At 43.0% G+C, this 13,669-nt stretch overlaps 1 protein-coding gene across 1 annotated transcript in view; it reads right to left on the bottom strand.

Moving 5' to 3' along the window:
• The window catches only part of SERINC4 (serine incorporator 4), a 293,672-nt gene that overhangs the window by 220,761 nt on the left and 59,242 nt on the right, over positions 1-13,669 (bottom strand). The window contains exons 5-6 of the mRNA XM_086958994.1: positions 3,225-3,436; positions 1,446-1,541 (exon numbers count right to left, since the gene is read on the bottom strand). Of these exons, the coding sequence (XP_086815120.1) occupies positions 1,446-1,541; positions 3,225-3,436 (308 nt within the window). The remainder of the gene's footprint in view (positions 1-1,445; positions 1,542-3,224; positions 3,437-13,669) is intronic.

The raw sequence follows: 13,669 nt of genomic DNA, 5'->3' as shown, positions 1-13,669 counted from the left end.
GCCAGGGCACAACACCTGAAACCTTCGTGGGTAACCTGCTCCGGCGTACAAGTCACAGAGACACGGGACACTTCCTTCGGCGTCAAAGATTCAAGGTTTATTTGCTGCAGGGAACACAGAAGTCACAGGAAGTACATCGAGTGTAGTTCGGGGAGACTGCTTCAAATTGGTTCTGTGGATCGCTCCTTTTATACAGTTTTTACCCATAGGATAACATTGAACACAAAAGTTTACAACCCGGTTCCCACAATTAGCTCCCAGAGGGGTCGCTTTGGTCACTTTGAAACACACAAGGTCCGGGACATAAGTGCGGAAACATTTGGCGGTTCCCAACTGTAAAAACCCATCTTCCCACCATTAGCAAATTCCAATCAGCAGTAAAGTAGATCGAAAATAGGAACAAAGACAGGTGCAGAGGAAGACGGGGACAGTGGGGAGATCGGAAAGGGTGTAAAAGGGGAGGTATCGAGAAACACGAGATACAGGCATCAAAGGGATGTGCCTAATGAGATGCACGGCTGAGACAATAAGTCCGTGCGGCAAGATGAGCCTCGAGCGGCGCCATCTGCCTTACAGCAGCAACCCCCTTGTCATAAAGACACTTTCAAAGAACACGTGTCTTCCGCCAATATCTTGGGAGTCCCAGGGTCGCGAAGCGGACAGCGTCCGTTCGCTGGCTACTTGAGGGCAAGAGACAAAATGGATGCCGTATCTAAGATGGAACCCGTGGGTACAGATGAAAAACCCACATAACAAACGAACGGTTTAAGTTAGCACAGCGAAACTGCGCACACTTACTAAACTCGTCATTTGCGGTTCATAGATACCAGACTCGACCATATTCGTGCGAGTCGAAAACACCACTTACAATTGTCACGGAACCTCAGAGTGACAATAAAGCTGAAAGGTAACGATTCGTCTCACAGCATACAGTGCATGCGCAGTCTATTAGGCAAGACCTAAAATATAAGACCAATCTACTTTCCAATGATTTCACTTGATTCATAACCAGCTGCACCTCTTTGCAATATGTGGCCCATAGGTGATCTGTGTGCTGCAGGAATACATTTATTTGAGTAGTATGGCTAGAAGCCTAGCACAGATGTATTCTGAAGATCTTTTACATATTTTCTAAAGTTCTTAAACAAATATCTCTTTTAGTATCTTCTTGGTACACCATTTGGACACAGGTTCAATAAATAAGACATAGTCATTTATGTTTACATGATTTATAAACATGTTAACGTTATTTCAAGTTGTATAACATACAGCATAAGAATAAGACGACTTTCTGCTGTAGAATCGACTGTCTAAAAAGAAACATGAAACATGATAAACCCCCTCCCATAAAGAATAGAACAGATAACGGATGCACTGGCCCACTTGTCCCTTGGAGCACTGTCCAGTTAGTAAAGGATAGGAGGGTCATTGGAAGGGATACTCACCTCTCTCTGGCGGCCGGCTGGAGAGAGCAGAGAAGGTGAGGTACATGACATAGCAGCTGATTATGGAGGCCTGCAGCAAGCCCGAACGAGGCTGTTCTGAAAAGAAGGTTGGAAAAGAAGCAGTCAAAAAGCAGAATGCAAAACTCCTACTGAGATTACCGATGTTCCCTATGTTCATGGTTTATGGGAGCCTGGTGCCTTTCTGAGTCAGCAGACCTATGCCCAGACAACGATTGTGCCTGGAAACCTACTGGAGGGGTAGGGTTCTGCCAAATGGCTGGCGGCATCTTCCTCTTCACCCTGTCGCTTTATCAAGCACCATGGAGGTGGGTGGTAGTAGGGCATATTTTGAGCAGGCACTTTTATGTTACTAAATAGCAGTCCTGGTGTAACATTTAAACTTACATAACTGTGGACCCATAATTGTAATTTGTAATTTATTCTCAGATATAGGATTTGTTTTAGGTCACAGGATATCACACTTATATTCCCTGTTTTTTCTCCTACTGCTTCTAACCCTGATACAAATCCACAAAGGACCCAACCTTAACAGCTAAAAAACAGAAGTGTATAGTCTGATTCTACCACAGTACTTGCATTCTTTTTAGAAGTGTTTGTACGGTCTTAAAGGGGAGTACACCTGCCTTGTTGAAATGTGCCAGATATCGCATTTCAACCAAGGGTCAGCACTAACAGTTGCATATTGCCCGCTCATAAAACAATATCCCTGTCCCTTCATAACATTCTACATGAATATTTGGCCGCAGAAGATTTAGATATGCCTGGTTTGCCAGCGGCTGTCTCTATTATTCTCTTGTTTCCGCTCTTGTAGTGTGATTTTGGTGCATGATCTGGAAGCCATGACGCGAGAGACAGTCCCATCGCTTTGACGTTGATTTAATGATACACACCACCCTAGTGCCTCGAAGCCATCACTTGGTCATCCACGAATGCCTGCTACATAAAGACAGAAGCATGCAAAGACAAGCATGATGATGTTCAAACACCTTTACTTCATATCTTCTCGAAGACAAAATTAAGAGCAATCAAGAAAGTTGGAGAAAAATTGTAGTTTTCTGTGTTTTCTTTTTTTAAAAGACCAGGGTTTTGATTCAACTGAAAACTATGCTCATCACAGTAACCATAACACGCAGAATTGCATAATCTGGTTGCCCTTCCACTGTCAGCCCCGTCGTCTCTAACGGTTCGTCCTAACCATTTTGCTGGGGATGCCAGTCATGAGCTGCTTCAAGATAGCTTTCAGCAGAGGTGCAGGTGTGTTAGGTGCCAATAAGACCTGAGTCTGCGTCTGCAGGGCTCGCTACATATAACACCTGTATGCACAGATGACGTAGGGTCGTCACCACTGCACCCTCTAGAGCTTAATTCGAGCTAGTTAAACATGAAACACGGCTTGAGGGCGAATTCCCATTTCTGAGATTCCATCACTTCCCTGAGGTCGTATATGAGGTTTCCTTTGTGACAAGCTCCATCTTAAAATGTTTGCCACATCATCTATCCCCCGCATCCCCACCGCTCTTAAGCAGCCTTGCCCTATTTCTCCGCACTGTGTTGCTCTTGCAATCATGTCCTACAGACAGTCCCCGCTGCCTACGACTCCTTGCAAGGACTCTCACTTCTTATCGCCCTATTACTCAAAGGCCACCTGCTCTCTCACAACCAGAAGTGCATATACTTCACATCCTGCCCTTTATTTATGCTCTTCTGCCTCCACTCTGCTGTTCTGTGGAGATCTGTGAGGTTGATGTATACACTTACTGAGCCTGACGCAGGGAGTGATGGAGATGAGGGACAGGAGCACACACAAGCTGACGTTGATGGTCAGGAGACTCTTGTTGAGCACGCAGCCGGCAGGATGGGTGAAATACTTGTACAGCAAGAAGGCAGCAGAAGAAGCAATTGTGTAAAACACTAGCGTGGCCAACAGGACAGCAATGTACCAGCGCTTGTCTTCAGTGGCGCCCGTCAGCCTGGTGGAGAGGAAAGGGAGACATGTTGAGATCAATCAAGGGAGAACTGGACACATTACATGCCACCATTTAGAAATATCCACTCTCAGAATAGTTCTAAACACATAAAGGAAGCATCCAAGATCTATTCTCTCTTTCATTTGAAGCAATTTTATATATTTAAACTGTGTGTGCGTGCGTGCATGCATGTTTTAAAAGTACTAGTAAGAACAATGTTCACATAGAGAAAACTGGAGAAGATGGAACTGGGAAACAATTGGATTGACAGTTAGGAGTCACACTTTTAGCAAAAATTATCTGAAGCTGGAAAGAGACAAGTCTTTACTGCTGTTTGAAAACTAAGGGGCAGATTTGCAAGTCCCTTTCGCCACTTTTTCGTCACTTTTAACATGGGAAAAGTGACACAAAAGTGGAGCAAGGGGCTTGTAATTCTGCCCCTAAATGTTTGTTCAATTTTCTAGTAAGGTCAGGCACATTATTCCAGAGCTGGACCACACGGTACTAGAGGGCCATGGCGGACCAATTCTCACTCTCCAGACTGCAAATATAATGAGAACGTGCTGCCAATCAGAGCGGAGCCTGGCTGATAGGACATCATTTATGACTTTGTCAATCAGAAAACACTTTTTTTATGGTGATCTGGGTGATGCGCTGTGAAGAGCACCTTGAAATCAAAACGATAGGCCTTAAAGAGGATGAGAGCAGAGCGCTGGCATTCACTTGTTACCTGTATCCCGTATTTCAAGTGTCGCTGCACACCATTCTCAATGTGCTGCGACTACACCCAAATAAATCATGACAAAAATAACTATTGACTCATTTAACCTTATGAGGCGGGCGGACTATTATTTTGGGAGGAAAGGAGACTCCATCGCCAGCCTATAAATCAGGCCTTAAGGGTTAATGCAGTGCAGCACAGCAACCACAGTCCCTCAGTCCCTGCATTGTGGGAAGGTTGAGAGGACGCCAGCGCTATCACTATTAAGATATAGTGCTGTTTCTCTTTCTCTTGGCGCTGGTGCACTTTAGACTGCCTTGCAGTACAAAATATAATGCTTTGACATATTTTAAAGTTTTCCCACAAAGCTGGAAAAATTTGGAGTAAATACAACTATTCTCCGACGTTATACTTGCCTCAAGGATCTGTAATTTTTCTGAACCAAATTCCTTTCTACCAATGTTAGCAGCTATACAGTAGCGTTAAAGTCCATGGCTGGTCGTATGGAAAGAACCATGTATCACCCATGGTACACCCTCTTGACACAAAATAGCGCAAAGTAGTTCATAGATTTACTTTGCAGTAAGTTTGTGATACTTTTTAATGCAAAGCGGGATTTGAGATGAAAAGTGAATCTCAAAACAACTTTGTGTTAGGTTTGCATCACTTTTTTGAAACAAAGAAGCCCACAATGTAAGGAAAATGTAATAAAGTATCTGCGGATGTCTTTACTAATAAGAATGTATTAGTACCGAAAGAAACCCCTTTTAGCAACCTTAGAATAGCGAAAGACTGATGGAACAAAACAATAAGGTTCTAAACCTATCCATTAGAGTTTGCCTGCAGCTCTTTGATGCAATTCACAGCTCACTGTACTTACTACATGAGGTTTGTCGCTTTTCAACAGCAAGTAACAAATGGATCTCTGTAACAAAAGCAGTTACCAACAGAGCAAGCAACATAAAACACAAACCTGTGGCCTGCGTGTTATACATTGCTCTTTGCAGAAGAATCATTAACCCTCTATGCTACTTTATGTAGTAGAGTCGAAACTGTGACTAGACAAATCACAGATCTCTCAGTTCATCGCATTAGCAGTCAAGGGTATCTTGCCGTTATTTTTATGCCATAAATAATTCTGAGCACACAAAGTTCACTACGGCCTGCTTATACTTCGCCTCAGGCTGTTATGAAAATGCCACCCCAAGACTGGCACCATTTGTGGCAGCACCAGTCGCATTACCTTTGAGGCGGCACGGCGTCTCAGTATTTTCTAGGACTTTTTCTCCTGGTAAATTTTGACAGGTTCGACCTGACAATATTTACCTGTAGAAAACTACGAGAGTTCAGAAACCTCTGAATTACTTCTAATTGCGACACCCACGCAAGCGGCACTTAGGCCAAAGAGTACCACTTGTTTAACTAATAAATGAAGGATACATAATAAAACACTGAAGCAAATATCTCATTTACTTTAACATCGCTTTGCAGATTACTTAGAGGGAACATAAACATTTTTAAAATAAAGGACTATAATTACAAGCCAAACCAACCGTTTAATTTTCCTTTTCTGATTTGATTTAAAGACACTAGTTATGAGACTGCAAAGCAAAGATGTGAGACACTACTTAAAATGTGGGTAAAGCGTATGCTAAAATAATGCCAAACGTGATTGACAGTGCATCAAGGTGGGAAGGCAAGAATGTGGAAAAATGTAGTTATTTCAGCATTCCTTGATTCATTAACCTCTACCTCTCCATCACTTGATCAGGACATCGATGAATCAGAAGTAGCTTTTACTGAGTGGCTGCTTCTTGCAGCTGATGCTCATGCACCCTATATCGACTTCTCCCGCTCTCGCCCCAATGACGCTCACAGATGGTACACACCTCACCTGAAAAGCCTTAAACTTAAGGCTCGTCAAATGGAGCGTAAGTGGCGTGTAGCCTATTTAGAAGACGACAGGGTCAATTTTCGCAGAGCTCGTAGGGACTACCAAAATCTTATTCTTAAATGCAAAACTGACTACTTTTCAGACAAAATCTCTAAAGCTCAAAATAAGTCAAAAGAGCTATTCAATATTGTGGAGAATCTTTGCTCTAACGATAGAACTTCTCTTCCGATAGTCCCCACCCAAGAACTCTGTAACACACTGAACTCTTTTTTCCATGATAAAATCTGCTCTATCAAGCAAAGTATCCCCATCACTCAGTGTCCTCTTGTGTCTGATGACACACTGCACAACCCTATCACCTTAGATTCCTTTCCCCTCATAGATCAGACTAAACTATCTAAACTTCTCACCAAAGTCAAAACAGGTTCCCCCGATGACATTTGTCCCCCTTACATCTTGAAAGAAGTGGGCACCTATCTTCCTGAGTGTCTACTTTCTTTAATGAACGGATCTCTCTCACAGGGTAAAGTTCCATGTGGTCTGAAAAAAGCTCTTCTTGTCCCCCTCCTAAAAAAGGCAGGAGCAAACCCATTAGATCCTATCAACTACCGACCTATATCGCTGCTGCCATACTGTGCGAAACTGTTGGAGTCACATGTCTGTGAAAGCATCTCCAGCTTTTTGGAAAAAACCGAGTACTTGGCACCTAATCAAGCAGGGTTTCGTCCCTGCCATTCCACCGAGGCGGTCATCCTCTCGGTGCTAAACACTCTAAGGCGGAACGCAGACGCAGGAACCCATCAGGCACTTGTGCTTTTGGACCTCTCTGCTGCATTCGACACGGTCGACCACACCATCTTGGTCGACCGTGTCGAACAGGCAGGTCTCAGGGGTCCTGCATTGAGCTGGATCCGCTCTTTTCTCACGGGCCGCACTCAATCGGTCAGATTGGGCTCTTTCTCTGCCCCCATCCTACCTACCACCTGTGGGGTACCACAAGGCTCCTCATTGTCCCCCCTGCTCTTTAATGTGTACCTACGCCCTCTTCTGCACTCGCTCCGTAATGCTAATGTAACCATCTTCAACTATGCGGATGACTTGCAGCTCATCTTTCCTCTTAACACCCAGGACTCAGTGGTTGAATTCCAAAGAACTATGTCCCACATACTGAGTTGGAGAGCTGCAGCCATCTGAAGCTCAATCCGGGCAAGACCGAGTTGATCTTGCCCGGACAGAGCTCGCTTAGTTGGAACTCCAGCTTCTGGCCCATCAGTATGGGAGTCCCCCCATCTAAATCAACGGTGGTCAAGAGCCTAGGTATCCTTATCAGCGAGGATCTCTCGCTAAAAAGACAGGTTGGAGCGGTGGTATCCTCCAGCATCTTCCAACTGCAGAAAATAAAAAAAATCGCTCGTTTTTTTTCCCCTGCAGCTCTCACACAGATTGTCATCTCCTTGGTTCTGTCCAGGCTTGACTTCTCCAACAGTCTCTATCTCGGCCTGCAAATTGGAGAGCTAAAACGTCTCCAGCTTGTCCAGAACCAAGCCGCCAGGCTTCTTCTGAATATACCTAGGAGGCAATCTATCAGACCTGGCCTTAAACAGCTCCACTGGTTGCCAGTTGAGCAGCGTGTGGCCTTCAAGGCCGGGTGCATACTGTTCAGGTCTTTGAATAACTCTGGCCCTCTATTCATCAGAGATCTATTCAAAAAATACTGCCCTTCCCGTCATCTTCGTTCGACCTATAAATCACTCCTGATCGTACCCCCATTTAAAAGGAAACGCCTTGGAGGCAGCTGTTTCGACCACCTCGCTGCAGGTTTTTGGAACTCTCTCCCCCTCAACATTAAACTCAACGATAACATCCTCAGTTTCAGACATTCTCTCAAAACCTGGCTTTTCACTCAAGCTCACTACTGATAGCACTGCTTTTTCTATTATCTGCCTGCTTGGTTCATTTTCTATAGCGCCATGAAGCCTCCGGGCGTACGAGCGCTCAATAAATTCCCAATTAACATTAACATTAACATCAGTCTAAGGACAATTAAGGACCCTAAGCTGTATGCGTACCCTGTGTTTTCACATACCCCTCCCAGGCGGCGAGTTGCCTCCCCCTCCCTTCGCCGTTTTGCAACTGCACCCATTTGACCTCTTGACACATAATGGACAACTTGCTTGGTGCCAAAAAGGTCGCAGTTTATAACAGACTTAAACATTTATACATTCGTTTCTCATGGTTATACATAACATTTGTTCTTCACTTAATGATTTGCCCTAGTGGTTCCTCCAGTCATTTCTTTGTTGTTCTCTGCTCTCAGACAGATCACCTTCAGGTGGGGGCCCCAAAACCACGGCCGCTATTGCCAAGGGCTTAGTCTTCAACTTGCTACCTACTTGGTGTTGTCTATCCGTACTAGCCCGAGCCACAACTTCTGTCCCGCTCGCCTTCAGCGCCATCTTGGCCCCTCCCGGCTCTTCGGGGTACCTGCCGTGTGGCATCCCAAGGACCCCATTAGGGCACCTCATCTATCCAGCCTGTAGCGGAGTTCTAAATTTTGCTCCTTTGCTACCCCTTGTTAGGGAACACAGAAGCTCCACATCGCGCAGGCACGCGCTGAGGCTCGGGAAGACTACAATTCCCGGCAGCCTCAGTTGGACGTCTGACGTCAGACGCCGCATCCCACGTGATGCGAAAGACTGGAAATAGTGAGGCGGCAGGTTTGGACGCTGACGATTATTCGCTTTGTCACCTGGATTGACGCTGGCCGGTTTCCTGCTTGTTCCTGGTCGGGTAAGGGTGCCTTTGGCACCGCTGGTTCCTAGTACCCTTTCTGGAGATACCCAACGCCTGGTTGTCTGGGTGGACCGTCAGGAGTCGAAAAGCCGACTCTGTCTGTTTTGGCTAGTAAGGCTCCCCTTTCTTCCTGTCATATCAGGTCTACCGCATCATCTACTGATGCATAGGCTACTGCACAGGTGTTCTGTTCCAGCCAGTCATTGACGGACTGCCCTTAAGGGTGGGACAAATGGTCTATCAGCCTTAATTTCCCCTGCTCCTTCTTGGGTACCACCCCCAGAGGGGATACCATCAAGTTCTCCAACAGGGGGAGTTGAACAGGCCAGCCAGTCACCCCAGCTGGATTTCCTTGGCTACCATGTCTCTTGCCATGCTTATGTTTTCCCTTACAGACTTCAGGTTCTGGCTCTCTCGTGCTCTTTGGGGTCCTTTGTATGGTATGATGAAACCTTGTGTGAAACCCTCTGCCAACTTTTTTCTTTCTACTACCTTAGGATACTGGCCTAATAGATAAATCAGCCTGCTGGTTTTGATTGGGGTTGGTAGCAGTTGTCCCCTACCTTTCACCCCTCTTGTCCATGGAGCTGATCAAAAGGAAATAGTACGTGATAAAAATATCACAACCTAACCAAGCGCACAGCGGACTGTTAAATTATTTCCACCTATTCAAATTCTTTCAATAACTCTCTCTTTACACATTAATGACTAGTATCACTTGGTTTCCACCTTTATTTGTGATCATTTATTCAATTGCTCATGGAATTTCAAAGATTATGTACTGCGAATGTTAAACCTTACATTATTCAATTGCATTAGATCCAAAAAGATACATTTGTTGTATTAACAATCAGACAACCAAACATTCATATTTCGACGATCGTTGAAAATGTCGGCCCGATGCATTTCGGGACCTCGTCCCTTCCTCAGGGGCCTCTGTAAAAGATCACAAGCAAAAATCCATTTGAACTAAATAGGTATTTTTTGTTTTAGTTAATTCATAAATGCCACTTTTCAGTTTTGAGTCCACCGTCCTACTTTTATCGCCAGCCATTTACTAAAGCTATGCATTTTTAATCCCTAAGCACATGCTTTGACTTTTATACTTCATGCTCTGTCCTAAAAAGACCACAGTGAGTGTGAATTGCTGTTGCGTCTTTGTAACCTTCTCAATATCTACCTCCAGATACATATGCCTGATGACAAAATTGCTATGTTGCATCATGTTACGCTGTAACAACATTGAAGAACTTTTCCATGTTTTGTGCCAATGTGTTTACCATCAATCACTTCAAAAACAATGTAAAGATACATCATTACAAGCACAATTGCTGCCGTGCATTGTTACACAAAACACTGTAACGTAACATTTCACTGTTTCAACACATAAAAGTAGTAACAACAAAACAATAAACATTCACAGTTTAAACTGGAATTTATTTTAGAGAGCCTTGCTGTGTACGAGCAAGCTTGTTCAACAATATCTGTTTAAAACAATATAAAGAATATCCGTTCAGGATTTCTGGCTCGTTTATCTCAATTAATCACTACGCTGTTTTACGAATTTACCAGTGTGTTTACCTTAGCCGCGTACAAAATGACAACGTGTCTGAAGCGTTCTCACAGGAAGCAGTCCGTAATGAATGCATGTTTATCCGAATGTTTTTTCTGAAAGAGACAGGGAGTGTAAACGACAGCTTAACGTATATATTCAAATTTACGCGGCAGTGCATGGGTATTCTTTGATGGTACTTGTGGTTACCTGCTTGGCTTGAAAGACGTAGCCGTCTGTCTATAAAAACACAAAACGAAACCTGTATAAACAACCGAACTGTGCAGGCAGTCATATTTCAAACGCGTGTTTAAAGGATTTCCCGAGTTAGATAGATGAAAGGAGCTTACCCGAAGGTGTACTCAAACACGCTTATAGTTTGCACAAGTTCTCTCGCCGGTAGTCTGCCACTTTACTGGCTAATACGAACCGTTATCGCGAGTACTCTTAATAGGGTCGTGATGCTTGAAGCGGCTACGGGTACCGTCGGCCATGTTAGGGTGATGAAAGTGAAATAGTATGCTTACAACGCACTATAGTGCGTGTAGTTGGAGAACCAAATAGTATGCCTCTTAGAAAGGGGCGCTGATGCTTACATTAATCACCGTCGTTCATGACAACAATACTAAATTAAATAAAACCAAATTGAAACTGCTCAGCGCATGTGTTAAAAAATCAGGGGAAAAGGAAACTGTGAGTGTTTTTACAGAGTTATACATCATTTAAACAATGCTTTGTTTTGAATTAACAGTAAACATTTAGCTCTGGGTGTTACACATGGTTAGCCTTCACATCTTGCAACTTATTATAAAAAACATCCTTCATCTAATTTGTCGTTTAACCCTAAGGGTTCCATGGTTTGGAATTTTTTAATTAGCATTACCTCCCTTTGGGATAAGGTTTTGCGACTGTCTGACCCTTCTCTTTTTTCAATCTTTTCCACTACCATGAAGCGCAATTGAGCAATATTGTGGTTGTGTGCTATCCAGTGAGATGCCAAATTAGATTTTGTGTTCTGATTCCGTATCATACTTTTGTGTTCGCCAATTCTTACTTTTAGTTTCCTTTCAGTCCTACCTATGTACATTAACCCGCACGGGCATTTTATGCAATAAATTACGTAGTTAGAGTTGCAGTCAGCTGTGAATTTTAGACACATTTTTTCTCCAGTCCTTGGGTGAGTTACAAAATCCTGTTGCATGACGTTGTTACAATGGACGCAGTTGTTACATTTACGCATTCCTTGCAAATTCCGACTTCTCGTGTATGCAAAAATGGGTTTTAACTGGAATATGTTGTTGAAGTCCTTGTCATTTTGAAGTAATTCCCATCTCTTTCTGCTTTCTCTATACATTTCAAAGGATACCCTCGTTCCATAAATTTCCTTTTCAATCTCCTTTGAAATGTATAGAGAAAGCAGAAATGAGAACGAAAACAATCAACCGTGAAACATTGTTGAAAAGCAAAGATAAACTGACCACGATTACTCGGAGTGTATTTGTATCTAAATTCTCCACTAAGGCCATTGACATCAGGAACATAATCACAAAGAGATGGGAATTACTTCAAAATGACGAGGACTTCAACAACATATTCCAGTTAAAACCCATTTTTGCATACACGAGAAGTCGGAATTTGCAAGAACAATTGAAAACATCCATATAACTCAGCAGTACCAATAACAAAGGAATGCGTAAATGTACCAACTACGTCCTGAAAGGAAACTAAAAGTAAGAATTGGCGAACACAAAAGTATGATACGCAATCAGAACACAAAATCTAATTTGGCATCTCACTGGATAGCACACAACCACAATTTCGATCAAGTGCGCTTCATGGTAGTGGAAAAGATTGAAAAAAGAGAAGGGTCAGACTGTCGCAAAACCTTATCCCAAAGGGAGATAATGCTAATTAAAAAATTCCAAACCATGGAACCCTTAGGGTTAAACGACAAATTAGATCTAGGATGTTTTTTATAATAAGTTGCAAGATTTGAAGGCTAACCATGTGTAACACCCAGAGCTAAATGTTTACTGTTAATTCAAAACAAAGCATTGTTTAAATGATGTATAACTCTGTAAAAACACTCACAGTTTCCTTTTCCCCTGATTTTTTAACACATGCGCTGAGCAGTTTCAATTCGGTTTTATTTAATTTAGTATTGTTATCATGAACGACGGTGATTAATGTAAGCATCAGCGCCCCTTTCTAAGAGGCATACTATTTCAGTTTGGTTTCTCCAACTACACGCTCTATAGTGCGTTGTAAGCATACTATTTCACTTTCATCACCCTAACATGGCCGACAGTACCCGTAGCCACTTTCTACGTCTATGTGACCGGCAAGCTTCAAGCATCACGACCCTATTAAGAGTACTCGCGATAACGGTTCGTATTAGCCAGTAAAGCGGCAGACTACCGGCGAGAGAACTTGTGCAAAGTATAAGCGTGTTTGAGTACACCTTCGGGTAAGCTCCTTTCATCTATCTAACTCGGGAAATCCTTTAAACACGCGTTTGAAATATGACTGCCTGCACAGTTCGGTTGCTTATACAGGTTTCGTTTTGTGTTTTTATAGACAGACGGCTACGTCTTTCAAGCCAAGCAGGTAACCACAAGTACCATCATAGAATACCCATGCACTGCCGCGTAAATTTGAATATATACGTTAAGCAGTCGTTTACACTCCCTGTCTCTTTCAGAAAAAACATTCGGATAAACGTGCATTCATTACGGACTACTTCCTGTGAGAACGCTTCAGACACGTTGTCATTTTGTACCCGGCTAAGGTAAACACACTGGTAAATTCGTAAAACAGCGTAGTGAGTAATTGAGATAAACGAGCCAGAAATCCTGAACGAATATTCTTTATATTGTTTTAAACAGATATTGTTGAACAAGCTTGCTCGTACACAGCAAGGCTCTCTAAAAAAAAACTCTGTTTAAACTGTGAGTGTTTATTGTTTTATTTTTACTACTTTGATGTGTTGAAACAGTGAAATGTTACGTCACAGTGTTTTGTCTAAAAATGCACGGCAGCAATTGTGCTTGTAATGATGTATCTTTACATTGTTTTTGAAGTGATTGATGGTAAACACATTGGCACAAAACATGGAAAAGTTCTTCAATGTTGTTACAGCGTAACATGATGCAACATAGCAATTTTGTCATCAGGCATATGTATCTGGAGGTAGATATTGAGAAGGTTACAATGACGCAAAAGCAATTGACACTCACTGTGGTCTTTTTAAGACAGAGCATGAAGTATAAAAGTCAA

Source organism: Lissotriton vulgaris, chromosome 2_1 (genome assembly GCF_964263255.1).
Source record: "Lissotriton vulgaris chromosome 2_1, aLisVul1.2, whole genome shotgun sequence".
In the NCBI taxonomy this organism is placed as follows: domain Eukaryota; kingdom Metazoa; phylum Chordata; class Amphibia; order Caudata; family Salamandridae; genus Lissotriton; species Lissotriton vulgaris.
The sequence above is the reverse complement of the archived record's forward strand: the minus strand, read 5'-3'. Positions and strand labels throughout refer to the sequence as shown.